The sequence below is a fragment of the Parus major genome, chromosome Z (assembly GCF_001522545.3).
Source record: "Parus major isolate Abel chromosome Z, Parus_major1.1, whole genome shotgun sequence".
NCBI lineage: Eukaryota > Metazoa > Chordata > Aves > Passeriformes > Paridae > Parus > Parus major.
Window position 1 is genome coordinate 45,893,930 of NC_031799.1, and position 27,539 is coordinate 45,921,468.

The 27,539-nt window shown below is 39.7% G+C and overlaps 2 protein-coding genes across 2 annotated transcripts; both read left to right on the top strand.

Moving 5' to 3' along the window:
• Positions 1-2,149: 2,149 nt before the first annotated feature.
• Positions 2,150-12,373, top strand: LOC107198405 (MARVEL domain-containing protein 2). Its single transcript, XM_015615417.3, has 6 exons — positions 2,150-3,454; positions 5,008-5,040; positions 6,146-6,282; positions 7,117-7,288; positions 7,703-7,753; positions 8,673-12,373. Exons 1-6 carry the CDS (start codon positions 2,375-2,377, stop codon positions 8,787-8,789), a joined length of 1,590 nt encoding a protein of 529 aa, XP_015470903.1. The 5' UTR covers positions 2,150-2,374; the 3' UTR covers positions 8,790-12,373.
• A 1,025-nt stretch (positions 12,374-13,398) lies between these two features.
• Positions 13,399-27,486, top strand: LOC107216343 (general transcription factor IIH subunit 2). Its single transcript, XM_015653347.3, has 15 exons — positions 13,399-13,774; positions 13,868-13,945; positions 14,899-14,935; positions 15,566-15,652; positions 16,453-16,503; positions 16,876-16,930; positions 17,642-17,747; positions 18,661-18,751; positions 18,923-19,010; positions 19,551-19,658; positions 20,844-20,907; positions 21,763-21,866; positions 23,696-23,798; positions 24,080-24,119; positions 25,081-27,486. The coding sequence occupies exons 1-15, from the start codon at positions 13,719-13,721 to the stop codon at positions 25,198-25,200; spliced, it is 1,188 nt and encodes a 395-aa protein (XP_015508833.1). The 5' UTR covers positions 13,399-13,718; the 3' UTR covers positions 25,201-27,486.
• Positions 27,487-27,539: the final 53 nt, after the last annotated feature.

The following is a 27,539-nucleotide window of genomic DNA, read 5'->3' on the forward strand; positions in this document are numbered from 1 at the left end:
CCTTTTTTCCACAAGGTTACATTTAGAAACGTACAGGATAGCCCAGGTCCCAGCACTGATCTCTGCAGAACTGTAGTGGGAAGTTTCCTCCATTCCAGGAGTTAACCATTAACTCATACTCCCTTCTCCCATTTCCTTCCCATCTGTTAATTATCAAACCTAAGATTGAAGTTCTTGTTTTAAGCTTAAGGTTTCTTTTAAGGCTTAAGGTTTCTTTCAAAGTAAGTCTGCTTTAGGAGACTTGGTGAGAAGCTTTTTGGAAATGCCACAGACTCTATTATCTAGATCCTCCTTGTTTACTGATCCTTTTAAAGGCTTTAAAAGCTTTTCCCTGCAAAAATAAACAAGGGCAAAGCTTACAGTACATTTTAAGGATGTGTACGATGAGACAAGTACCAGGTGATTACTGTGTATGGTATGTAATCCAAAAAACAGTGTTTAGACTTCTGGGTCACTAAGCTATGTTAATTACTCCTAATAAAAGGCTTTATGTCTTAACTAAGGCTTTACCATCTGGATTAATTAATTTTTCAAGGAATGTAATGATAACTGTGTGATAAATACATAGCTTTTGGACTGTAGGGGTTTATTATTATCTGTAGGTAATCTGTAAATATGTTATAAAAATGTGAGAAACTTCAAATATATATAAACTTTGGTATCCAAAATAATGCAAACATAAACAGGACCACTTAACTAAACATATGAATTAATTATTTTCCAGCGTCTTTAATTCTAAGTACATTTTAAGCTACCCAGTATGGTACTGGTGATTATTTTTCTTAGGTCAGATTTCTTTAATGCAAGACGTTAGGAAAACACTGCTGTACAACACTACTGTATTTTGGGAGATAAGCTTAGAACTTATCTTTTTAAGAACACTTTATTTTTTATTAAATTAAGGAATAACTCTTCATTCTTAACAATTTTTATTTACTTTGCATTTGTACATTTGTTTCCAGAGTCCACGATTGTTAAGTTCTGAGTACTTGAAGGTTTTATTAGAATTTATACCTTAAAAACCATCACTGTTTGGAACTTTAAACCTGTTAAAGGAAGAGGCTGAAGCATACTGTAAACAAGTTGATAGCCCATACTGACAGTGTAAATAAAACTCCTACTACACTAATGCTGTTTTGTACTCAGCTTCAGATTTTGTGGTGAATGTAGAAAGCCCTTTGCAGAAAACAGTGGTGTAGCACACTAGATTTCTCCTTCAGCTCCTTAATTGGATAAGTGATGTGAGAAGTGCTGGTTTGTCCAAAGAGACTGCTCAGTGTCTTAGGTTTCCCCGTCACCAGGCTGGCTGTGCACCAGGCGCTGCCCAAGCACCAGCACACACTGGCACTGAAGTACAGCTCTGTGGAGATGGACCTGGGTGTCCTGGTGAACAACAAGCTGTCCATGAGCCAGCAGTGCTCCTGTGGCCAAGAAGGCTAATGGAATTCTGCAGTGCATTAGGAAAAGCATTGCCAGCAGGTTGACGGAGGTGAGTCTGCCTCTCTACTCAGTCTTGATAGGGTTAAACCTGGAGTGCTGTGTCCACTTTTGGGATCCCCAGTAGAACAGACACACGGAGCTCCTGAAGAGGGTACACTGGAGGGCAACAAGAATGACGAGGGGACTGAAGCATCTATTTTACCAGAAAAGGCTGAGAGAGCTGCACCTGTTCAGCCTTGAGAAGAAATGAGACTGACCTTAAGTACCTAAAGAAAGGTGACAAGAGGATGGAGCCAGGCCCTCCTCAGTGGTGCCACGCAATAGGACAAGAGCCAATGGGCAGAAACTGATGCAAAGTAAGTTCCACCTTAATATGAAAAATACCTTTCTTTCTTTCTTTCTTTGCGAGTGACCACGCATTGGAAGAGACTGTGGAGTCCCCCTCACCGGAGATGAAATTCAAGAAGTGTCTGGATGCAATCCTGTGCGATGTGCTCTAGAATGACCCACCCTGAACACCTGAGCAGGAAGGTCGGAACACATGACCCTGTGCGTTCCCTTCCAACCTGGCCCATTCTGTCATGCTGTGAGTCACCCAGCCCTCCTGCGACGCCCTGCCGCGCCCCGCCGGCACCGCACCGTCGGCGCACCGCGATTTCGGGAAAGCTCCCGCCGCTCCTGGCCGGGGCGGTCCCGCCGCTCCCGGCCGGCCGGCCGGAAGCTCCCGCCTCCCCGGGCGAAGGCCGTGGGGCCGCCGCAGGTGAGGCCGCCGGGGTGCTGCAGGTGTTGGGCGGCTGCTCCCGGGCCGGTGAGCGCTCTCCGCCCGGCTCGTCCTTCTCCGGCGCCGGCTTCCCTTGGGACCCCGCGGCGTTCCCTCCCGTCGGGTGAGCCGAGCGGGGCCGGGGAGCGCCCGGGGCCGGGCTGAGCGCCGGCCATGTCGCGGAGCTCGCAGGGCGGGCGGCCCGGCAGGTCTCCGCTGCCCCTTGGGGCCAGCCCCGGGTCCGCCGCCGCCCCGCCGCCGCCGCCCCCGCTGCCCCTGCAGCCCCCCTTCGGCCCCGGCGGGGTCAGCCCGGGCCCCAGCGGGGCGGCAGAGCTCAAGCCGGTTCGGCGGTTCATTCCTGACTCGTGGAAGAACTTCTTCAAAGGGAGACGCCACCCCGGCTCCAGCTGGGATAGCACGGCCTCCGACATCAGGTACATCTCGGACGGGATCGAATGCTCGCCGCCCGCCTCTCCCACCCCGCTGCAGCCGGGGACCAAGGCGGTGCCTGGCTCCTACACGGACCCATTCGGGGGGTCGGGCGGCAGCTACAACTCTCGGAAAGAGGCCGAGGCCATGCTGCCCTCGGTAGACCCCTTGGGCTCGCTGGAGCGCCGCGCCGGCACTGGGCAGACGTACAGCGAGCGGGTGGAGGAGTACCACCAGCGGTACGCCTACATGAAGTCCTGGGCAGGGCTGCTCAGGATCCTCGGCGTGGCCGAGCTGCTGCTGGGCGCCGCCGTCTTCGCCTGTGTCACCGCCTACGTGCACAAGGACAACGAGTGGTACAACATGTTCGGGTTCTCGCAGCCCTACGGATACGGGGCGGGCAGCGGCTATGGGGGATACTCCTACAGCGGGCCCAAAACGCCTTTCGTCCTGGTGGTGGCGGGAATGGCGTGGATCGTCACCATAGTGCTGCTTGTGCTGGGCATGTCCATGTACTACCGAACTATTCTCCTCGATTCCAACTGGTGGCCTCTGACCGAGTTTGGGATCAATGTGGCCTTGTTCTTCCTCTACATGTCGGCTGCCATAGTGTACGTGAACGATACCAACCGAGGTGGGCTCTGCTATTACCAGTTGTTTAAGACGCCGATAAATGCGGCTTTTTGCCGTGTGGAGGGCGGTCAGACTGCAGCAATCATCTTCTTGTTTGTCACGGTGATCATCTATCTAATTAGTGCGGTGGTTTCCCTAAAGTTGTGGAGGCACGAAGGGGCCAGGAAGCGCAGGGAATTAATGGAACAGGAGGTAAGTCATTAGTTATCGTTTTCTGCCTCCCTGTCTACCGGGTACCACATGATGGGGAGCAGCTGTAAGATCTTAACGTGGCATAGAGACAGTCGAATCAAGTTTCTTCTCTGCAACAGATCTATAGCCCTGAGATTGATTTTAACCGGTCTTACAGTATTAGAAACTGATAAATGAAGGGCATTTTTAAGACCCAAAGTCTTGTATACTTCTTTTATGTTTGTAATTCACCTTGGGTAAGAACCTGGCTCTGTTCCCTTGGTAATACTGGGCTCTCTTCTTGAGTCAGCTGATGAACTACTTCCTAGTGTGTGTTTTCCAAACAAAGGAAGAAACGAACAATGTTCATCTGTTCAGCAGGGTCAGGTGGCTTAAAGCCACCTAGCATTTATTTGAAAACGTTGCATTTAGCACATCAAGTGTGCAAGTGTGAATGAGCCTAAGAATGTGAAATAGTTCCTTTTACTTCACAAGCAAAACTCCAAGCAACTTCTTTATGCCTTTTCAGCTTTCCTTATAATAGTTATCAGCAAATATTAGCAGTTACAGCCTTGGCTAGATTTCGATGTCTCAAATTTCAGTCAGCCACATCTTTTGAATGTCAGGTATTTTGCCCGACTACTGGCCTTGCGCACACTAGAAGCATTCAGTATTTGTCTGGTTAATGATAAACTATAACAGTAGAGATTTAACACTCTTAACCTAGACAGTTCAAGGTAATTTGTGTTAAACTTCCTCAATTTGAAAACATCACCAAAACACTCTTTAAAAAATAAGAGTAAGACTTAATACAGCATGAAAGTTAATGCATGTGAAATGTACATAAGCCTAACTTAAGGAGGGGTCAACCTTCATAAGGTTTTAGAAGGAGAGACTGCAGTCTGATTTGCAGCATTTTCATTTAACACCAGATTCCAGTATACCATAAAATTGAGACTTTTCTTTTGAAAACTAGTGATAATTCTTAAATAAAAGCTTTTTAACCAACTGATAGTATCTCATGCAAGAATGAGGTGATTGCCAGAGTTACACATATGGTGTTCATTCTTTCCTGTTACTATCCAAGTTCTTTTAGTCCAGTTACTAAGCATTTCTAAAGGGAATGTTTCAATAATAGAGATTAGACTCTGGAGAGTGCTGTGCAAAACAGCTGCAGGTTGAGCTACTGGTTAATGCACTGTTGTGTGTTCTAGGCAATGAATTAGGCTCAGAGTGTTAGTGAGTTAACGTGGGCTGGAATGTGAAATAATAATAAAGGAGCTTGGGAAGTGGATGGAGTATTTCCTGCAAGCTGCTCCTTACAGCTGTGCTCTCAGAAATCCTGTTGTTCTGGGGTTTGGGTGGATGTTTTCCTTAAACAACAAGTCTTTAGTGGGAATAGAATAGAATTAATATATAATCCTTAGGCTAAATTTCATTATATCTAAATATAAGTGTAATTTTCTGTACAGTATGATTATGAAAATGTTTAAATTTTAGGAGTCTGTGCTTTTGCATACTATTTTTGCTGAAAATAAAATTTAGTTCTTTCCTTTTTTTTTTTTTTTTGATAGATGAAAACACAGTCCTCTTTTCCAGAAAAGAAGGTAGGCAATAGGAATTTTTATTTTTACTGCTAATTCTAAAATATTCTTTTCCTTGTGACTATACTATTTATTTGTGTATTTGACCTCAAAGAGATTAGGTTTTGTTTTTTAAGTTCATTTGGACGGCAGCTTTCTGCCTAAAAGGTTCCAAAGGAGCTTGTAAAGAACTTACTCCTAGTTAGGCTAGGTTACAAAATCTATAAAACAATAAAATAGCAGATGTGATGGCTGCCTCTCCATGTGCTCTTACCCTTTTCCATGAGGTGACAAGTTCTGTAGTATTTATCACAGAGTTTGGTGGACATGACTAAAACAGCAGGTTGTCTGATGCGTGACAGGTTTCAGACTTCTTCTTCCTGGCTGTGGGCTTAATTTGCAGGAGAACCAGCGGAAGCACCGTGTAGGTGCCCTGGGAGTTGAGTTTCTTCTTTGGTCTCTGAGACTGCACCAAAGACCCCCTTGCCTGCACTAAAGACCCCCTTGCCTGTTTTAAACCATCAGCAATGTTAGTGTTTCAACCACACAAAGTGCCATTGCATACACTGCAAAGCTTGTATAGGGTTTCCAGAGAAATTATGATGTATTCATTTCAGTCTTAAATGTCTCCTGTTAGACATTGTGAATTTCCTACCAATGTTTTCTCTGTTGATGGAGTACTGGATCAGGATCCTTTTGTTTGTGTTCTAACAAGATTCCACATGTTTTTATTTCTGGATCAAGGGATGAATTGTGCAATAGGAAAGAAGGAGAAAAGGGAACTTCAAAGAACTGAATGATTCCAGTTCATGTACAAGTTAAATGAATACTGAAGGAAACCTCCTTACACTACTTTTTTAAGACACGCAAACAAGTATTTCTGAACTTCCAGAAGTATTTATCTGTACTGCAGCTAAGACAAACTGAAGAAAAATACTGTGTGAGAAGTATTCCTGTAACTCATTAAACTGATTTTCTAATTACAATAAGAGCTGTAAGAAATATTTCTGATTTGCTTCTATTACATATATTGCTGCTCAATATATATATCTCTCTCTTAAAGTTGCATAGTTTGTGATTTATGTAAAACTGATTTCATTAAGGACAAATGATTTCTCTTATAAAACAGTATGAAGATGATGATGGACCAAGAGAAGAAGTCAGTTACAGGCAGCTCAAATCACTGGAGAGAAAACCAGAGCTGCTTAATGGTCATATACCTGCAGGCCACATTCCTAAACCTATAGTGATGCCAGACTACTTAGCGTAAGTGACTTGATTTTGATGAGCCAACTTAGTGGAGGACACTTGAATAGTGTTTTTCACTCTGCATTTCTCCCGTATACACTTGTGGTTTCTCTCCCATGCACGTGCTGTGGGAACTCATAATTGTGTGTGAACATTAAAATGTAGAGAGGATGGGGCTGCTATCAGTGGTATAAGGCCAATAACTATAAATTAGGAGGCTTAATTAAAAAAACAAACCCACACCTCAAACATTGAAGCAGAATGTCATAATCTAGCAAATACATTAACTGCTGAAGGAAAAGAAGACCACTATATAGATATTAGAGGAAAAAACTAAAATGCATGGAAAATTGCCTTTTTAGGGCCTGAAATTTGACTACTCTTACACTTTCTATGTGCTGAATTTGTAATGTGTTCCCTTTTAAAGGGTAGGCCTTTCCAAGTCTGATATAATAAATTAATTTTTATACTATTTTTCTGTAGGCACAAATAGAAACAAGGGAAGTTTCACCTGAATATTAGGAAAATATTTTTTTCTCTGTGAGGGTTTGCAGAGGTTTCCCAGGGAGACTGAGTCTCTGTGCTTGGAGATACCAAAAGCTGTCTGGATACAGTCCTGGTCTAAGTGTTCCAGATTGTGCATGAGGTCAGATCAGATTATCTGCAGACATTTCTCACAACCTCAACTATACTCTGATTCTGTGATTTCAGTGCTTTACAGACATGCAAATTTCAGCAGGTTATTAGATTAGCAAAAAATATAGAAATACACTGTCAAGGTGAAGAGTCTAAATTTTGTTAGTAAGTTGTATCTCTAAAATTAATTCTTAGATCTTATTTTTTTTTCTACAGGAAATACCCTGTAATTCAAACAAATGAAATGAGAGACCGGTACAAAGCGGTATTCAATGATCAGTTTGCTGAGTATAAAGAACTATCTATGGAAGTTCATGCTGTATTAAAAAAATTTGATGAGCTGGATGCATTACTGAAACAGCTTCCACACCATCCTGAAAGCATATACGTAAGTACCTGTGAAATGAGTTCATGGAAAATAGTTGTGTTGGGTGGTATTAGGCAGTTTCTGACTGTCCTTAGCTAGGGCACAGTGCTGTCTGATGCTGGCTGTGATCTGGTGTGAGAGGAAGTTTCCCTGTAAGTTACATCATCTCTGGGCATTAATTAGGGATACCAAGTTCCAGTTAAGACATATACATGGTTTTCTGGGGATTTTTGTTTCTTTCTTTCACACTAGTAGCTTTTAACTTCTCTTGAGTCACATTTGATGTATTTTCATTGTTTCTCAAATATAAGATTTACATCTAAAATGTTATAACCACAAGGTATTGATCAAATGAGAATTTAATGAGAATTCTGTAGAATTTACATGAATATATGGAGCCAAATCAAAGTTTAAAAATCTATGGTTTCTCATTAGGAACAGGAAAGGATATCAAAAGTTCTACAAGAATACAAGAAGAAGAAAAACGTAAGTGTTTTTAGATTTACTCTGCTGTTGAATCTAATGACTAGCAAAGAAAATGTAAATAGCCAAGACTTCTGACAGTAGGCAGATTTCAGTATCTTAAAGAGCACCTGTAGTGCTTTGTGTATTTTGTCTTCTAAAACTTTGGCAAAGTTAGGACACAACCCGTACACTCATGCCAACAAGCATTTTTGAGGATAATGCTTCCAGTAGCCACATGTGGGAAAGAACCCCAAACCACAACCCAAGAGCTGAACGTTTTCATCTTCTGAGAATACGCTTCATCTCTTAGCGTTCTTCATCCAGAATGTTAGTTCAGTTATATTCACTGACTGACACAGCCAATGGATAAAAACAGAAAACATAGTCTTACCCTTGAAAAGAAGTTTTGTATTTTTTGAGGCATGGAATTTAGACACTCTCAAAAAGTAATTTTCAGTGTAATCCAAGAGGTTTCTCTTTGTAATTTTTAAATGCAGGCAGCAAATACGTATCTGTGTTTCTGTTAAAAACATTGTGCATTACAAATACATTTTTTTTTTCTCCATGGAATTCAGAGTTTGTGTCCATGTTAGTTAAACTTCATTGCTTTTTGGCGGGGGAAGGATTTATGGCATGTACAGTAAATACATGTATAAAATCTAAATTATGTAGTAGGGTGTCATTTATATTTTCAGATTTCTGTTTTAAAACAGCTCTATTTACTAACTAACTACAGCATATAAAGGCAGAACATTTTCTTCTGGCCTTTCATGAAGGAAGGGGAAACAGGAAATAAGAAAGGGCCAGGGAAAAAGAGTGTGATTTTTTGAGAATATTTACATACTGTCCTTTTAGTCAAGAACATAATCAATAATAGACTTTTCTTGGAAAAGTCTGAAAGCCTAATATATTAACGTAAAGGTTTTTGGTTTTTTGGCAGGATCCTGCATTTCTGGAGAAAAAGAAGCGTTGTGAATATCTGAAGAATAAGCTTTCTCACATAAAACAACGAATTCAGGACTATGACAAAGTTATGAATTGGAATGTAGAAACTTAGCAATGCCTTGACTTCATGGATAAACATTTTCTGTTTTTAAAATCTATATACGTATTTTAACCTATTTATTTACTCTTTGAACAGTACACATATGGGGATTACTTAATCACTGTCATATATTTGGATATTGTACATTCCTGATAGATTTTGTATGCAGATCCAATTGTAATTGAAGTTGTAAGTTAAGAAACCTCTGCTAACATTCTGCTTACCTTAGTGCAAATCCTGGCCTCTTAAATATGAATACTTTATTTGAAAATACTTCATTTGCAAACTTGCAAAACCAGAGAAAGCAGTTTCCAAATACCTTATAGAAACTTTGCACAGAAATGCTGTTAACAATTTTGAGTTTTATTTATATGTGACATCTTAATGATATCAGAAAGAGCTGAGCTTTCTGTGTGGGGCTTGATGCACTGACTAATTGTATTGAATAATTTGGTCACTTTGGAAGCTAGTTTAATAAGAATTTTTTGTATTTTAATTCCAAATGTTGTACATTTTACCAGAAGTCATCTTGAATTTTGCCCATTAAGAGAGGAAGAATAGCTTCTTATTTAAGCAGCTGGGGGAGGGGGACTTGGGTTTGATTTTTGTACTGCCCTCTTTAGAGATGATGCAACAAATGTGTACTTGGTCTTAAAGGAACAGATGTACAGGATAAGACCTATTAATGTTCTATTAGTGTTGCTATAGGTCGGTGTGCTGTGCCTACCTTCTGCATCATGCTGTTAGGGGTATGCATGTTTAAGGGCTTCACTCTTCATCAGCAAGTAACAGGACTTTTTGTCTCTGCAGCAGCTGTTAGTGAACTTGGCATTCAGAGAATAAGTACAGCACAGTACAAAATTCATTCTCATTCAAAGTATAAATAGTTAGAGTCCTCTTTAAGGCCAGAGAAAATGTATTAGAAGACATACTTTCCAGAGCATATTTGCATAAATTTTCTATATATTTTTATATTTTCTTGGGGATATTATGCTGGGGATCAGTTTGTATGTGCAAGTATTTTCATAAGTGAGTAATTTTTCTCTTTGTATCCTTTTTCAAATCTTTATTTACTTTACTAACTTTTTTTATTTACTAAAATTGCTAGAAGCATTGATAGTTTTTGTACAGTTTTCTACAACTGCAATTTGTTCTGAAATATGTTTTTTAATATAAAAATACCCCACCAGAGTAGCCATATTACTCTATTGCTTATAAAGATACTTTATTTGAAAAAGGTGCTCTGATTACAGTTACTGCAAATTTTTGTTAGTCATTTGGTTTCTTCTTTGAAAGAAAGTTTTTAACTTCTGCCTTAATTTAAAGGAACAACATCAGGAAAGCCATTTCCAGTTTAGTATGGTCATGGTAATACTACCTGTGCTTTTCACTGCTGGAAATGCATTAACATACCTCACTCTGACCATTGTAGACCTTCTGGTTTTTGGCCCTTATCATTCACACTGCAATCCTGATGGCCATGCACCCACCTTCGCATTTGTAAAATTGACATTCCAATTTTATCAGCCACTTAATTCCAAGAGCTTTAGTGCATGAGGTAAATAGCACAAGATGCCATGGGAATGCTGAGAGAATTTGAAAGTTTGGCACCTCTTCATTTCAAAGCCTTCAGTCTTATCTACCTGGAAGGTGCCTCAGTATTTTCATCATTCTGAGAACAGGTGACAGCCAGTCTATGCCTTGTTCTCTCTCTCTTGTCAATGCCTTTCTCTCTGGTTCTGGTTTGTATTCATTTCAAAGGAGAAACTGCTCTTCCTTGTAAAGGAGATGGGCCAATTTTTTATACTTGTTGTGCTGAATACTTGTTAAATTGTTCTTTGTAAGAGAAGTACTTTTCCACGTCTCCACAATCTAAATAAATGACCTCTCACTGTACACCCAGGTTTCTCATTTTTTCTCATTGAGATTTCTGGGCATTGCATCAATAACAGAAGATTAGTTCAAGTTTGAGGATCAACTGGTGTTGATTAGGTGCTAACAATAACACAACAGGTGTTTTTTTTAGAAGATTGACAGTCTGCACACTTAATAGGTCTTCTTTCTGTAGGTCAGTGAGACCCAGCTCCAGGCTCCTTTTGACAGTGGTCCGAATTTCAGACTCTGAGAAACTGGCTCCTGGTCCCTCAGACAGTGTCTGCATAGACTGTGGAGAACCATCGTGTTGCTTGTTTCCTGCAAAGTTTCCAGCAAATGGATTTGGAAAAGGGGACACCATACCTGTGCCTGGAGTGAGGAGATTAAGGGGCAACATCTGTATGTGGATTCTCATGTTTCCCACCAAGATGCTGCAGGTGTGGCCAAGTAGATTTTCCAAATGCTGGGAAGAGAAGCTGGGAGAGAAATATTCTCTTCTGCCTGCCTTTTGGGTTCTAAGCAGGGTTAATGTAGGGCACAACAGAAGTAAGCTGCCATCCTAAGGTACGCAGGCCATCCTAAGGCTGCAGCAATATGTTGCAACCATTACAGTAAATTACTTGCTCAGTCCTGTGTCTGTTACAGGCGTCAGGGCTGTAGCCCTTCTGGTGTGTACAATCCATGCTCTTGTTTTGCCCTAACCTACCAATGGACAGCTGAAAAGGGTCTTGTCTACAATGCCACAGATGTGCTGGAGAAAAAGTGTTAGTCTAAGATTAGTCTTAATGTTCATTTCAGAGAAATTGAGATTAATGAAATCAGAATTAATGGCTGGAAGCTGAAGCAACTTGGAGCAAGGCAGAAATTAGGAGGAAGGTGATGGGAGAATTCCTCAGTCTGAGTTACCATAAGAACTATCAAGGAAAGAGGTCTCTTGTTATTCATAAAGAATAGAAGGCATACTCCAGACAATACTGAAGTTTTTAGATGATTATCACCTCAGTCTCTCTGTGCAGCCCCTCTAGGCTCAACTCTGAATCTACACTTTTGCACACGTGTAAAACAATGTGCTGTGCGGTCTTAGCCATGTGACTGGGTTTTTGCAGAAAGTAGTTAACACTTGAATCACCAAGGAAGACTGCCTTACATCAGTGGGGTTGCTTTTCATTACAGACTTCCTCAAACCCTGAGTGTATACAACAAGAAGTTTTATCCTTCAGTCTTCCTCTTAGAGAACGCTTGTCTGATCTACAAATCTTGGTCTACAGATCTACAAATCTTGATGGCCAAGATTCTTAGCATTTCTACAAATATTATAGTTTCTAAACTGGATTTGTGTTTCTTCTTGTCTTTGTAAGCAGTTGGGTATCCTAGATCAAAGTAATTATGTCAAGATTGGCATACTTTTTACTAAACTATACATTTTTTTCAGACCAGATAAAGCAGTGACTAACAAATGTACCCAAAATTTTGTCTTGTGCAATAGCGTGACCAGCTTTCATGACAGCATATTGACTACAAATGCTCATGGCAATGAAAAACCTAATTGCTTTGGAATTGTAAAATAAGGTATCCAGTATGTTATTTATTAATTTCAAAATCGTGGTGGGATTTCAAGCACTTGTAAAATCAAGTTTTACAAAATTACTGTATATCCTGTGCTCCTGTCCAGCATTGAAATTCTTGGTCTTGAGAATAAAAATATTCCTGTTCTGAAAGAAGTCTCATTTCTCACTTCTTTTATTCAAACTGCTGGCTTATAAGACATTTCATTTCAGTGTTTTCTTTCTAAAGAAAAGATGGTGCATGTTCTAATGGGAGTTGTTCGAACTACAGCTATTTCAGTTCCAAAAAGCAAATCCTGACTTATCAAAGAATTCCTCTTTTCCGGTCTTCAGATTGCTTTCCTTCAAAAAAAATTTTGTTTTTTTTCCCCAGGTATGGTTTAACTGAAAGCTAATTAATTTTTTCTCTCTTTCCATTATAGTTATACATTGATCCTGATAAATGCAATAAGCTGAAGGGTACTGAAGTGGTTCGTTTTGCCCCACTCCTGTTTCACGAATTGTTACTACTGTTTACATGTTTTCTTCCTCATGCATTGTCTTACTTGGATGCAGAGTGAGACTCCTTAGAAACGGATGTTCAGTAATTTTCCTGTAATTCAAGAGGTGAAGCCCAGTCTTGGCATACCTCCACTGTATCCGGCAGAGTTTTAATCGCTCGGCAGAGCAATCAGCATCCTCACTGTGGTGCTAATGAATGGAAACTCTTGGTGACATGAATACTCAGAATTATTTTAGGTAGACGGAAAACGTGATTACTTAACATCAAAACACCTGAAACTTCCTGCTTTTGCTGGATAGATGGCCGCCTTCATTAACCGGCGTATGAGCATAATCGTGTTAAAATACAGTGATTTTTCCAGGTATTGCGTTTATATATTAATTACTGAAATAGCTTCGGTTAATTACAGAAGTGCCACCGAGACCCAGGCAGTGCCATGGCCTGGCGGGTGTGTCCGGAGGCACGAGCGAGGGGGGCTCCTCACGGCCACGCCACCGCGGGCCCCGGGCGATGTCTCTGTGGGGCGGCTTCCCTCCCTTCGCTCCGTGAGGGGCCCGTCCTCTCCATGACCGCGCTTGGAGGATTTTGCTGATGTTGAGGAAAGCACAACGGAACCTTTCCGGAACGCTCGCTCCGCGGCCCGGGCGGCGGCCGGGACGGTTTGGTGGCGCACCGAGGCGGAAGAGGGCGGGCGCCAACGTGTCCGGGACGGCAGGGCCTGGCGGCGGGCGCGGGCCGGAACTCCTCTCCGTGTCCTGCGGTTCTACTCAACCTTCCTCGGCTCCTCTTAGCTCCCCGTGGCCCTTATCACCCCTCTCAGTGTCCCTCGGCTCCTCTCAGACCCCTTCCACTCCCGTCTTCTTCCCGCAGTCCCCCTTGTCACCCCTGAGCGCTCTCGTCTCTCCTGAGCTCCCCTGATACTCCCTGAGCGCCCCGCTTCTCCCCTGGTCACCCCACAACCCCCTCAGCGCCCCCCAGCCGCCCTCAGCTCCCGCCGAGATGGATGATGAACCCGAGCGGACCAAGCGCTGGGAAGGAGGCTACGAAAGAACATGGTATGTTCTTTCCCCCTCACCTTTCTCCCTTTTCTGGCGAAAGAGGAGGAAAAATCTCCCCTGTGCACACTTTTTTGCCTCTGTTTTGCGTAGGGAAATTCTTAAGGAAGACGAATCCGGGTCGTTGAAAGCAACCATCGAGGACATTCTCTTCAAAGCAAAGAGGAAAAGGTACTTGGTGTGGCCACGAGTCTGCTAATAGCACTGACTTGGTCAGTTATAAAGGCTTGATCATCCTAAAACTAGGTCATGTGGCATTAAGCCTTAATTAATTAAGTATAAGGCATGCCTGCAGGATGTTTTTATGTAGTTTCTCCTTCAGAGGAGCAGGTGCATGCCAGAAAAAACGGTGAAGAATTAATTTTTATCTTTGACTGCATACAGGCTGTGTATCCCATGTGTATGCAAGCTGCAGGTCTTGATCTGATGAAACAGTGCAGAGCACTGCAGTTGCAATCTGCACAGCCTAGAGAAATCTTCCATCTTTTTTTTTTTAATATACACATCAGAGAATCACAAGATAGTTTGGGTTGGAAGAGACTTTGAAGATCATCCCACTGCAACCTGCCGTGAGCAGGGACACCTTTCAATGGACCAAATTGGTCAGAGCCCCATCCAATCTGGCCTTGAACTCTCTGAGGGGTGGGACATCCACATCTTCTGAGGGCAGCCTGCTCCAGTACCTCACCACCCTCATGGTAAAAATATGTTTATCCCTAATCTAAATTGACCTTCTTTTAGTTTAAAACATTGCCCCTTTCCCTATCAAAGCAGAATCTAGCTCCTGGTATCATGGCTACAGATTTCTGTTTCAAATTTCAGAAAAATTGCTAGAAAAAATCCCAGATTTTGCGTTATTTGAAGTTATGTTAGAATTTGATTTGTCGAATTTGGGTAAAATTTTACAACTTCATTAAACCTGATAGTAAGAAATAACTCTTAATTCTTTTCTGAGAGTTTTGAAATCTGTGATTGAGCTGTGGAGTTTTTCAGCATGAATAAGTGTCTGAAGTTTGTTGCTTCTACATTTTTGCCAGAACTTTAGTATTAGACTTGTTTGGACTTATATTTTAGGAGCCATTCACTCATTTGAATTTGATTTAAGTCCTTCTGTGTTTTGTTAGACTCTATGAACACCATGGACAAGTCCGGCTTGGAATGGTATGTTAATGCCTTAACCCTCTTCTGTCCTTAGTCCAAAACTGCTTGGCTAGAGGTGGTATTCCAGATCTGAAATATACTTCTGCTGGCCTAACTTCATACTGAAGCTGTACTTCTTACCAAACCTTATGGTTTCCGCCGTTTTTCATTATTTTTTTTTTAATCATTCTTTGTTCATTGGCAGTGTGGATGCGAAGCATAGCTATTCAGAGTTGGAGGTCTGACACACAGGGTGTGTTTGGCAGCAGAAGTCATACCACGTGTGCTCACTCTGTCCATTTCTCTTCATGTGAAAAATGCACATAATGGAAATGTGCTGTAAATAAACACATTGCTTTGTACAACACTGAACTCTTCAGATGAAGATGTGAATGTTCAAACTATGCATGTTTTGTAGCTTATCATGAGAGGGGAAAAGAACAGTGTGCAATTTTCAAGAGAGGGTTTCTTTTTGTTTTAAGAGAAAAGTTGAAGAATGCATTACTTTGCATTTTACATTAATTGCATCACTCAATCTACTGAATTTTCTCTCTTTGAGGGAGGAAGTAATGTCTTTTTTAAGTAAATGGAATAATGAATTAATTTCAATACGTATTCTGTGAGTGATTTTCGCATATGGTGGAAATGCAGATGCGTCACCTTTACGTGGTTGTTGATGGATCAAGAACAATGGAGGACCAAGACTTAAAACCGAACAGACTTACTTGCACTCTGAAGGTATTCCTGCACTTCCAAGTTTTTTCTTACTGAGCCACTGTTTCTTTGTAAACTGGTTGCTTAATGCATTCCAAAAATTGCAGTCTCCTGTATGTGCATAGCCTCATCTCTCATCCCTGCATTTGTCTCCTTGCTTCTGTTGCTAGTCTGTCACTTTCCTGTTTTTTGAATAGTAAAATCCGCGTGGCATTGTTTTGCCTTGCACATGTACTTTTGTGCAGTAAAAACACTTTATAAAGGCATGTTAGGAGAAGACACATTTGGAAACTGGAAATTAAGTGTTGCCCATAGTAAGGGGATGACATGTTTTCGTTTATGTATCTAGAATTGGTTTATATTTTTTTCTTACAGCTGGGTTTTTTTATGAATTTTTATTTGAAAGGATGCTAGATGAGAGTTGAACTGGATTGCTGTTTCAGATTGTGGAGGACTTGAACTGTGTACATCGTGTTCTGTATTGCCTTCTCCAACAATACTAAAGCATGAAATCCTGGGTTTTGTTGGTTTTGTAAAGATTAGTGCATTTTGATATATTGAAAATCTTCATTTGAACCAACAGGAATCTAGAACTTCAACATAGGACATGAATAAAATAAGGGGGGGGTGTAGTTTCTGAAATCTGCATTTCATTAGCTACATGGGATGAAGGGGGAGGGATAGAGTGAAAGAATAATGGAAAGGAAAGGCTCATTCCCCCTACTTTGTTTTGCATTTTCGTTATACTAGATGTTTTGTATCTACATAGTGCATGTCTAATAAAAGTATAATTAGTTTTTAACCGTCTTAACTTTCCTTTATAGTTACTGGAATATTTTGTTGAGGAGTACTTTGACCAGAATCCTATTAGTCAGGTATGTACAACCATGCAAGAAACAAATAACAGAAAACTATTTTAAAAGACAGTTTTGGCTGTAGTACTACCCAGTAAACTGTTTTAAATTTATGTGTACCTTCCCATCCTTTATTCATCAGTCTAGAGATATTCTTGTTTCTGCCTGTTTCTGCCAGGCATTTAGAATTTTAGATTTCTTTTTGTACCTTTTGGCAGTAGTAATGAAAATACAGGAGTGTTTGTAAAATTATGCATCATGTCGTGCTGCTGTTGTTACACTTGAAGTAAAACTTGCATGGTTAAATAATGCTGGTCCATTTAGTAAAATTCTAAATAAACTCATTGTAAAACTTTCAAATAACAATTTTGCCTTTATTTTGCCCTTTTTCAGATTGGATTAATTGTAACCAAGAGTAAAAGAGCGGAAAAAATGACAGAACTCTCAGGTAGGAAAGTAATATTCTTTTCTTAAATTGCAGATGTTTTTAGCCTTTTCATTGGTATTGTAAATTCTGCCTGATATACTGCTGAAAATGAAGTTACGTTATCATAATTAACTTGAATTCCAAAGATAACTTATTGCAAGTTGTCTGAAACCATAATCTGTGCTTTTATTTGCTTTGATCCAGAATTGTCATTGTGTGCTTGTTTGTGATCAAGTCTCGATCAGAATGTAACTCAGATATGTTCTGTTTCCACTATGGTTAATTTTCTACCCTGTTTGTTAGTTTTGTATGTTACGACATCTGTGTTTTTTATGAGATCTGATCAGATGTTAAGTCAAGCTTTGTTTGGTTCCTGCCTGCTGTTACACCAGTCTCTTTGGCTTCAGCAGGTTTCATTGAGGAAATTCAGGATCAATCAATCTTTGAACCATACTTTGAGGATAACAGAGGAAACAAAATTCATTTCCTGTTTGTGAGAGACATCACACTCATGTTGAGTGCTAATGATACCCAGCAGTGATTTTATTCTTTTTGGCTTCTAAACTTTCTAGCATTTGAGTTCCTAGAGAGTAAAAGTCTGTCTTACTGTTTCCTGCATTCTGATGTAATGAAGTACACTTCATTACAAGTACACTTCATTACAGTTTAAATACTTCTGTTCTTCAACTTGTTGTATCAGTTAAATTGATTGCATTTTTTTTTCACTTACAGGAAACTCAAAAAAGCATGTAACTGCTCTGAAGAAAGCAGTGGATATGAACTGCAGTGGAGAGCCTTCTCTATATAATTCCCTAAATTTGGCCATGCAGACTTTAAAGTTAGTATATACATGGAGGTTTTTTGCTTTCTTTGTAATTTTTCTCAGTAGCATCTTGCATCATGCTGACATGGGTCTTTAAAAGGTGACTTTATCTCCTCTTACAATACAAATCATTAAGTTAAATATTCTAGTACTGCAGAAGTTTATTTTCTACCACTGGTGCTTGTATTTAGAGGTTTGTTTCTTATAGGAATGAAATTTGAAAACCAAGTTGATGATGATACATAGCTATTGTGATGAAAGACACTGTAATTCTTTTTTACTGAAGGTCTGAGGTATGAGAGAGGACAGACTTAGGGGTTAATAATGCAAGAGAACAGGAAAAGAAACAGTGTTGTGTCACAATAATCTCGTGAGAGTTTTGGCATTGTTTAGAAAGATCAGTTTTCAGATAGGATAGAGTCAGAACACTTGTTTGCTATGTGAGGTATTAAGATATATCCCCATATGTGGAATTACAGCTAAAACACTGAACAAAGCTAATAATCAGTGTCATGAAAAGCTATTTAATTACTAAAGGAGGGAGAGAGTTTTCAGCTAAGAACTAGAAGTAATTAAAAGTAATGGATTTATGCTGAAAAACTGATTAGAGTTTTTCAAGAAGTCAGGAAGACTCATTACAGTGTGCTAGTTTGAAGATGAATTTCACCTGTGAGTAGTATGGCTAAGGTACAAAGGATTCATTACAGCAAATAATCAGGTAACAACTACACAATTAAATACTGTATTTTAGATATTGCAAAAGTTTGTCTTTCAGAAGTGAAAATCTCGTGCTCAGAAAAGTATCTTATCACAGCTTGTACACGATTTCATATGTCATCTTTTGACTTCAATACATTAAGGTTCTTGGGGATGTTATCATAGAAAGAGCTTAGTGTGCAGACGTAAATTGACTGTGTGCTTTCCTTAGGCACATGCCAGGACATACAAGCCGAGAGGTTTTGGTAGTCCTCAGCAGTCTGACGACATGTGATCCTGCCAACATCTATGATCTAATTAAGGTACCGAACTGAAGTTTGACTACTACATTGACTACCACATCCAAGCTACTGGAGGAAGAACAGGCAGTTGCAGCATCATCACCAATTAATTTTCATTTAAGACTTGAAACCTTTTTACTATTTCTTGTTCTGCACATAAATTTGAGTATGCTTTTTTTTCTCTATTTTAAGTGTTTAAAAGCAGTAAAGATCAGAGTGTCTGTCATCGGCTTAAGTGCTGAAGTTCGAGTTTGTACAGTACTTGCCCGAGAAACTGGTGGTACGTATCTGAAGTTCAGTAGTTATATTACTCACACAGATTTAAAATCAAAATTAAGTAATTTGTTATATATTTATTACTGCATTTTGATATTTTTAAGGATAAATATTTTCCATTGTGCTGGCAGAAAATTAAAGAGTTGCCCAAATCTAAGTGAAATCATTATCAGCTGGTAGCTGCAGCTCTAGAGAGAAGAAATACATATATTTTTCAAACCTTGTGTTCCAAATATAAAGCTGTGTGAAGTGGAACTTTATCAATTTAACATGTTAATATCCATTGCTACAGTGGTGACTCACACAGTATCATTGCTGCAGTGTAATGTTGGAGAAAAAGCTCTGCGCCTTCATTTCTAATTTAACATTATGTTATTACCAGTTTTAAAACATTTACTGTAGCCTACCTAACAGGGCTGCTTTTTAGGAACAGGCTTGGATAGATTGTGTTTTCTACCTAAGTTGTTTTCTGTCATGTGGAATATATGTTTTTATTCTTTTTTGCTCATAACCTGACAGTAAGGCATTTATTTCTTTGTGACAGGAACTTACCACGTTATTTTAGATGAAGGTCATTATAAGGAACTGCTGATGCACCATGTTAGTCCTCCACCTGCCAGTTCAACTTCTGAGTGCTCCCTTATTCGAATGGGTAGGATATGGTTTTGTCAAACTTGTAGCACGAGATTTGCTTAATCTTTTTCTTTATTTGCCTCTCCAGTGTAAAGGTTATACAAATAGTAAGAAGCACAATAAAGATAGTGTGAAATTTTATTTTATTTTTTTTTTTACTTTTATTTTGCTAGATAAGCATCAATTTTCTTGATGTTAATCCTGCAAAGTTGTCAGATTTTAAATAAAGCTTATTAAGTAAGACAAATTACTGAACAGAATTTGTTTGAACAGCAAAGTGGAATGATATTGAGGGCACGGTAGCTGTTATAAATTTAATACTTAGAAATGAAGAATGAAAAACTATTTTATTTCTCCTTCTACTTTTTTTCCTGCAGAGGGCAACCGTTACAGCTATTAATTGACTTGAGAGCTGTAGGTAGTACGTGTTTATTAGCAGCTTCTGGAGTGTTCTTTCAACAAGTAGATTAGGTATCTTTTCTTTTCCTGTTGTGTTTCTCAATAAATTTAAGCTTGGATTTAAACCAGAATAGGAACTCTAATTCTACAAAGTAGATCATCAGTAGATCAAGAGTTCTTACTATCATCCACCTTTTACATAGATAAGAATGTATGCATTTTTATGTCTAGGTATAGATAATGAAAAGGTTTACTTCTTGTAGGTAGAGCCTGAGCAGGCATTGGAAAAACCACCTGTCATGAATTGTAACATGAACTGTAAAAACTGTAAAAAATAAATGATAGAAAGAATGATATCACTCTCAAAAAAGTCCTGTAGTCTCATCTGTCATACGCTGGACTTGGAAGGTGAATATAGGCTGGATGGGTGCATATAAAAATATTTCCCCCTTAATTAGAAACAATTGTTTAAGTGAGCATTTGTATGCTGCTCATTCTGCTTTCCTACCATTTCACACATTTTTATTTTTAACTGTTCTTCAAAAATGGGGTTCCAGTGCACTTCGGTTAACACCAAGTCTATGACAAAGACATTTTTTCAGTTAGGGGGAATTAAAGTCAGGGAGGTGTGGATGTAGCTAGAGACCTTTGGGAAGAATTTGATACCTAGCAAAAGAGTATCAGTTCTCCTGTAATAACAAATGGGAAAGAGATAGGCTTGAATGTCTAGAATAATCTTTGATCTTCATTGAAGTAAGAAACTGACACGTTTAAAATTGTTACTATGGAATGTTTTTATTTTCAGGTTTTCCTCAGCATACTATTGCTTCTCTGTCTGATCAAGATGCAAAGCCCTCCTTTAGCATGGCGTAAGTAGCATTGATTTTAATTCAATGAGCTGTTAAGAATTCAGTATTAATTAGTCAGAAAATCTGCTTGACAGTGAAAAGTGTTGCAGAATAATATGAAAAAAAGAGTAAGCCATGCCTTGTGACTTTTCAGTAGACATTTTATTTCCATTGGTAGCTCCAGTGTGTGGCCATAGTTACTGCTGTTAAATATGTGTTTTAAAATTTGCACTTGTTTTTTAAGGTAGTAAATGGTACTTAGTTCTGTTACACAGTGATTGGGACACACAGGTGCTACAAGGTATTTAAGTAATTACTTGCAGTTCTTGATTTAATTATTACTTTAATTATGAAAGATAATTATGAGGACCAAAGGGTATTATCTGAATAAGTACTTCTTACGTACTTTTTAGCATGACTTTAAAGGGAAGTTTAAAATAGAGGCCTCATTTGATGACTGTACCAGTGCACTTCTCAATGAAAAGAGTCACTGTTTTCCAGGGTGATAGGGGAGTCTGAATTTCAGAATGAAATGATGTCTAACACCTTGTGCTATTTGAAAGAATAAGTATGATGTGAATCTTTTATGTAATATAGAATATTTTTGTGTCTAAAAAGAAACAAGCATGCAGTTATTGTTCATATCTCTATTTTTAAAGATTGGCTCCTTTATATGGAAATATTTGGTCTTTGGTTCCTCTGGGAAAATGTGGTCACTGATGTGTCACCATATCAATTGTTTTCTGACACTTAGACATTAAGCCATTATATGCAATCTAGTGAAACTTAAAATTATTTGATGTGAGAACATTATTTGTTATTATGTAGTAGTGTGGTATTATTTCTTAAGTACTGAATTGTTTCTTTCTACTGTAGGCAACTGGAAAATAACAGTGACCCAGGTCTTACACTGGGTGGATATTTTTGTCCTCAGTGCAGAGCCAAATACTGTGAGCTTCCTGTGGAATGCAAAATCTGTGGTAAGTAGCAAGAAAAGGTGAGCAGGTGAAGTGAGCAGTTATTCATGGTAAGAGATTTAAGGGGTAGAAAAATTCAGCTGTACTTTGTAATTAAAAGTCAGCTCTGCTTAAGGAGTCCTGCATTTCTGTGACCTGGGATGTCACTTTTGTACAAGAGTCGCTCAGGATTAGACCTGTAACAGTAAAGCTGTATCATATTCCTTGGTATAAGGAATACTAGGGCTAAGTGTGGAAGAGGGGTGATGCACATGGGAATGGTAACTTCTTAAGAATCCTTATTTAACTAAGCACACCCATATTTCAGAGTCCTCAGTGCAAGGGCATGAAAGAGTGCTTTGGAGTAGAAGGACAGAAGTATTCTTACCTCCAGGAGTGTGTGGATGAAAGATTCCAAGTTGAACCCAAGGGCAGGCCGTGTACTGACACATGACAGGCTGTAGAGTTGTAAACAGAAGTCATTTGGTCTTGCAAATGGTAATGGACTGTGCAACCCATGATGCCATCCTTCCTCCATTGCTCTTAGGGTGGGAGGGAGGATTAGCCTGGTTTATGATGTTACTGTTGTGAGCAGGTGCTGTTCTCCTAGCTCCTACAGGCATATGACTACACCACCATAGGTATTACCAGGATACATGTATTTGGCAAGAGGATGAAATAATTATCGTTTTGGAACACTTTATCCCAGTTTAATTTCAAGTTTTTCCCACCAGCATAAGTTTTGTACCAGCAGGGGAATAGTGTAACTGGAGAAATCCTGTGTGTCTGCAGTGGTTTCTTGGCAGCTGCAGTGAACAGCAGAACAGTTTGGACATTAACACTACATGTGACTGAGTGATGGAGACGTTTGTGCCAGCCCATGCCCCAGCTAACTTGTTCTCATGGTATAATCCCAGCTGGTGACTCAGCCCCAGACACCCACACACTCCCCACTGGTGAGATGGGGAAGAGCATCAGAAGAGTAAAAGTGGGAAAATTCACGGGTGGCTTTAAAGGCAATTGAGTAGTTACAGCAAAAGCTGTGTATGCGAGCCAAGCAACGCAAGTAATTCCTTCACCACTTCCCCTCAGCAGAATCTCCAGGAAAGCAGGACTCCATCATGCGTAACAGTTGCTTGAGAAAGTAAATGCCGTCACCCTGAACATTCTCCCCTTTCCACCTTCACCCAGCTTTATAAACTGAGACACGTTGTGTGGCTTGGTGTAACTCTCTTGTTCTCTTGACTGTATCCTGACTGTATCCCTTCCCAATGCCTTGTGCACCCCTGAGCCTACTCACTGGGGGAGTAAGAAACAGAAGGGGCCTTGATTGTGTGTAAGCACTGCTCAGCAGTAAAGAAAACATTCCTGCCTTATCAGCTCTGTTTCCAGCATATATCCAAACACAGACACATGATAGTTAGTGTGGCAGAAATTAACTCTTTTAAAACCAGCAGACCTGTGTTAGCTAATATGGGCCTATGGCATGGTTTTGGCAGTAGTATAGCCGGCTGTAGTAGAACTTTGTAATAGGGCATAATTTTAACTGGTGGTGTGATACAGCAGAACCATCATTGCCAAAAGGAGCTTCCTAACTTCACCATTGTGTGTTGTAAATGTATTTCTAAAGGTTAAGTTAAACCTTTTCAGTAGAAATTTGAGCAATTTTCTTGTTCTTTGGATTTAAAACTGGACTGGATTACTGGTTTGGCTAATGGAACAAGTAATTTTACTTTTATAAAATTCTTAGAAGCTATTATCCACTGAGAATGAGACTTTTTACTTTATTTGATACAGAAAAGCTTTTTAGTAAAACCTCCCTTGTAACAATTTTGGTGTCTCTTTATTTGCAGGTCTTACATTAGTGTCTGCACCTCACCTGGCTCGGTCTTACCATCACTTGTTTCCTTTAGATGCCTTTCAGGAAGTTCCACTGGAAGAATACAAGGGGGAACGGTATGCAAAGCTTATTTGTGATAATGAGTGTACTGTAACGTTTTTGTAACACAAGTAAGAATAGCTGGCAACAGCTTCTTTGCTGCTGGAGATCCTGAGTGTGGGGTGGTGTGGGGCACCTCTGTCATTAAGAAATACTTGTCGTTTCCATGATCTGTGAGTTCAGTTGAATAGCTGAAATAATTGCCAGAAATTGTTACTATGATGAGATCTATTTTAAAACACTTATTTACACAGTATTGACTCTTCTTTTCAGTTAAAATACACAAATTTGCTTTTAGGTATTGTCAAGGCTGCCAGGGAGAAATAAAAGATCAAAATGTAAGTATGTCGAATGGCACTGTAATTTGTATTGAGAGGTATGAGAAATAGAGATGGTCCTGTAACTTTTTTGTTCTAAAGACCATAAAAATACTTGAGAAAGTTAATGTCAAGGTTAACTAGAGTTCTGTGTTAAACAGTCACACTTTCTAGACTGCAAAGTCTGTGGAGGTGTGATGTGGCTGGGTCCTGGGGGCCTGTCCGACCCCAGTTTCTGCTGGCAACAAGCCCAGACAGGCATCCCGGGGGAGAGCCAGAGTCCGGGGTTTCCAGGCAGTCTCCAGCCACGGGTAACCCTTAGGAGCATGGAAAAAAGGCTTAAGCTCTTTTAGAAGTGATCTCTGCTCTATGAACAGCTCTGTTCAGCCTATTCAGGGGTTACTCCAGCTGACGCAGACAAGAGATGGGAAGATCATCTGGCATTCCACAGAAAGGCTTTAGTGCAGGCTTCAGCGGAGGGGGCCAGTGATGGTCTAACCCCTGAACTGGGCAAAAGCTGGGGTTTTCCCAGGGAAGGGGAGAATCTAGAAGGGGACCCACAGTCTGAGACCAGGATAAGATGATCATTAGTTAACAGGGGGATAACATGAGGTCCTAAAGCAGGAAGGGGTCCATAGCTTAGTCACGGTGACTAGGCGGTTTTGTCTTACATTAGGGGGCTGATCTCCAGGGAGGATGCCTGTCAGAGGATTGGGGCTCCTCCACAGAAGTGTGGGAAGTGATTTCCTGGGGAGCTGCATAAGAAAACTTCCACTCTCAGCCACTGGAAGCATTTACAGTGACCTGAGCTCGTGTCTGTGGATATACTTGCTATCAGAAGCTTTAATTCAATTGAGTTTCTTTGATGCTAGCAGTGTAGTCTGTTTACATTCTCTTGATGACATAATTGTTGTCTTACTGTAGTGTGATAATGATGATAATTTTTGCTAATTTGGCTTGTCTTTCTATCTTTCCCACATAGGTGTACATATGCAAAGTGTGTCAGAATGCATTTTGTGTGGAATGTGATATGTTTGTTCATGATTCACTGCACTGCTGTCCTGGCTGTATTCATGAGCACCCTGCTCCTGTATCTGTATGATCTCATCTATTTTTAAAAATTGATTTGTCTTTGTCATTCTTTAATAAATCAAATTGTTTTATTCAGCCACCACTTTAACTGAGGCATCTCTGAAGAAGATTACAGAGGGATAAACAGTGGCATAGATGCAAACTTAAATGTTTCAATAATTTTATTACTGTTAATATATACTTGAATTATCTGTATCTGTTTTTTGTTCTTGTCTAAAGAACTATGGCTTTTCCCAGCTGTTACTATAATAATGTATATATTTGTAAATGTGAAAGTGATAAAACTGTTTTTTATGATAATGTGATGATTCATCTTGGTTTCATTACCTGTTCAAAAAGAAGCCATGAAAATGTATTTTACACATTTACATTTGGTTTTGGTGGATGGTGGATTTCAAAATACTCTTTTGCAAGAATTAAACAAAGGTGATTTGAGCAATTAATTGTAGACATTTCATGTATATTAATTTCAAGTATTATGAGTATTCACCTTGGTGTTTGGTAGGGCAGCTTAAATACAGGTGCTACAAATGTGCTGAAAACACATTTTAGGTTTTAATGGTGCAACTCAAAACTAACTGAATTCTATTATTCCTGTGTCTGCAGCTGTCTGGTTTTGTCAAGTTTCAATTTCTTGTAGGAGGGTGAGATTGCTGAAAGGCAATGAACTTGCAAAAGTACAAGACCTGAGTTAATACAAACTGTTGTTTGATGGACTCAGTATTGAATACAAAAGGAGCTGCTGTTTGGTTCTGAGGTTACAATGACTCGACAGAACCACACATCAACTTTTCTAAACCTCTAAAGCAACAAGACAGGTGGGTGCAGGAGGGTAAGTGCTCCTCCTTACCTGAACCTTGAAGAATAGAAATTGACACAAGTGCAAGACTGACATTTTGCAGTGTCTGCTCAAAGTGTGTTTGCAGCTTGAACCTGTGAGAATTGTAATGTGCTACACCTCAGTAAAAGGCTACAGGTGCAGTGTCTGAAGCAATACATCACAATGGGTTTTCTAGAGTCACTCTGTGATGATTGTAAATACATCAGTGACTGAGTTGCTCTGGGTGTATGTGACTTAATTTTTGCACTTTGTTTTGTCAGATTAGAAATGGCAGCATAACAGCTGAATTACTAAGGAAAGATTATGAATGTTATCTAAAAGATGTGCATAATATAATTTAGTAGTCTTTTTTTCCAAAAGAATGTAATAAAATCCTGTAGCAGAGACAAATAACAATTAAATACATGAAGTGCATTTTTTTGCTTTGCACTGATTCCCACAGGTAGTTGATTTTTTCAAGTTTGTCAAATACTTGGGGACAGAATTCCAGGGAGTCCATGAACAACTGCAGAAGAGTTAAAACCCTATGTAAGAAATGAGTGTGATAAAGCCCTTTTTGTCCTATACATCTTATTCATGGTCTTTGACAGAAATGGCAACTGCTGCATTTTTTCTCACACCCTTGTTCAATCCAGTGTGCAGTGTTTTTATTGTGGGTTAGATTTATTTACTATGATGGTTAGATGTACCCCATGCAAACAGCACAAGAAATTCTCTCCTCCTTGTGAATTTGTCCTGGGCAAAGCTGTGGGTAATATTTCAAAATATGACATCTGTGTTCAGAAGTTGAAGAACCCAGCAGAGACACTCAGAGGTGCAGTGTGCAGGATGCAGCCCTTTGATAGATAGCTGTTGTATGTCAGAGGAACAAACTCTTATTTACTTGCCAGAGGTGGGTTTTTCTTTACAGGTAATTGAAAACAAATCTGGGAGGGATTGTTGGTTTGATTTATAGAATGGCACAGGTCTGCTTACAGCACTTGAATAAATATACATTTTATTTTCATGCATTGTTTGGCAATGCACTGTATTCTCCATAAATGTTATCATCCTCATGATGAAGAATACAGGCTCACTCAATCCTCAGGCAATAACTGTTGTATTATTTTATCATTCTTGCTGTGTTCCCTGCACCTTTTGTTCTAATACAGTATTTTTTTGAGTTGAGGGGGCTTTGTCCAAATGCATTGTAAAATATGTGGATCAACTGTGTGTTTTTACAGTGACATAATTTTATTTTTTCTGCTTATTAGTCTGTAACAGATGCCAAGCTTACAGATACAGTGTCTCTTCATCTACCCCAGAAATGCAGGCAGCTCTTAAAAAATTGGCCACAATTGCTTTGTTTTGGGATCTACCTTCTGCCATATGCCCTCTCCTCTTCTGATTTAGACGAAGGGAATCTCCCTGCATTCGTCGCAGTAGACATTAATAAAATTATTCTAAAAAGCGTCACTTCAAATCCTCTGCAATTGTATTGTCCCTTTGGAAAGGTTCCTTTACAGCTT

Coding starts and splice junctions, on each gene's coding strand:
- LOC107216343 (XM_015653347.3), top strand. CDS start 13,719: ATGGATGATGAACCCGAGCGGACCAAGCGCTGGGAAGGAGGCTACGAA. Junction 20,908..21,762: donor AAGCCCTCCTTTAGCATGGC/GTAAGTAGCATT, acceptor TTTCTACTGTAG/GCAACTGGAAAATAACAGTG. Junction 23,799..24,079: donor GAAGAATACAAGGGGGAACG/GTATGCAAAGCT, acceptor ATTTGCTTTTAG/GTATTGTCAAGGCTGCCAGG.
- LOC107198405 (XM_015615417.3), top strand. CDS start 2,375: ATGTCGCGGAGCTCGCAGGGCGGGCGGCCCGGCAGGTCTCCGCTGCCC. Junction 7,289..7,702: donor ACCATCCTGAAAGCATATAC/GTAAGTACCTGT, acceptor GTTTCTCATTAG/GAACAGGAAAGGATATCAAA. Junction 7,754..8,672: donor AATACAAGAAGAAGAAAAAC/GTAAGTGTTTTT, acceptor GTTTTTTGGCAG/GATCCTGCATTTCTGGAGAA.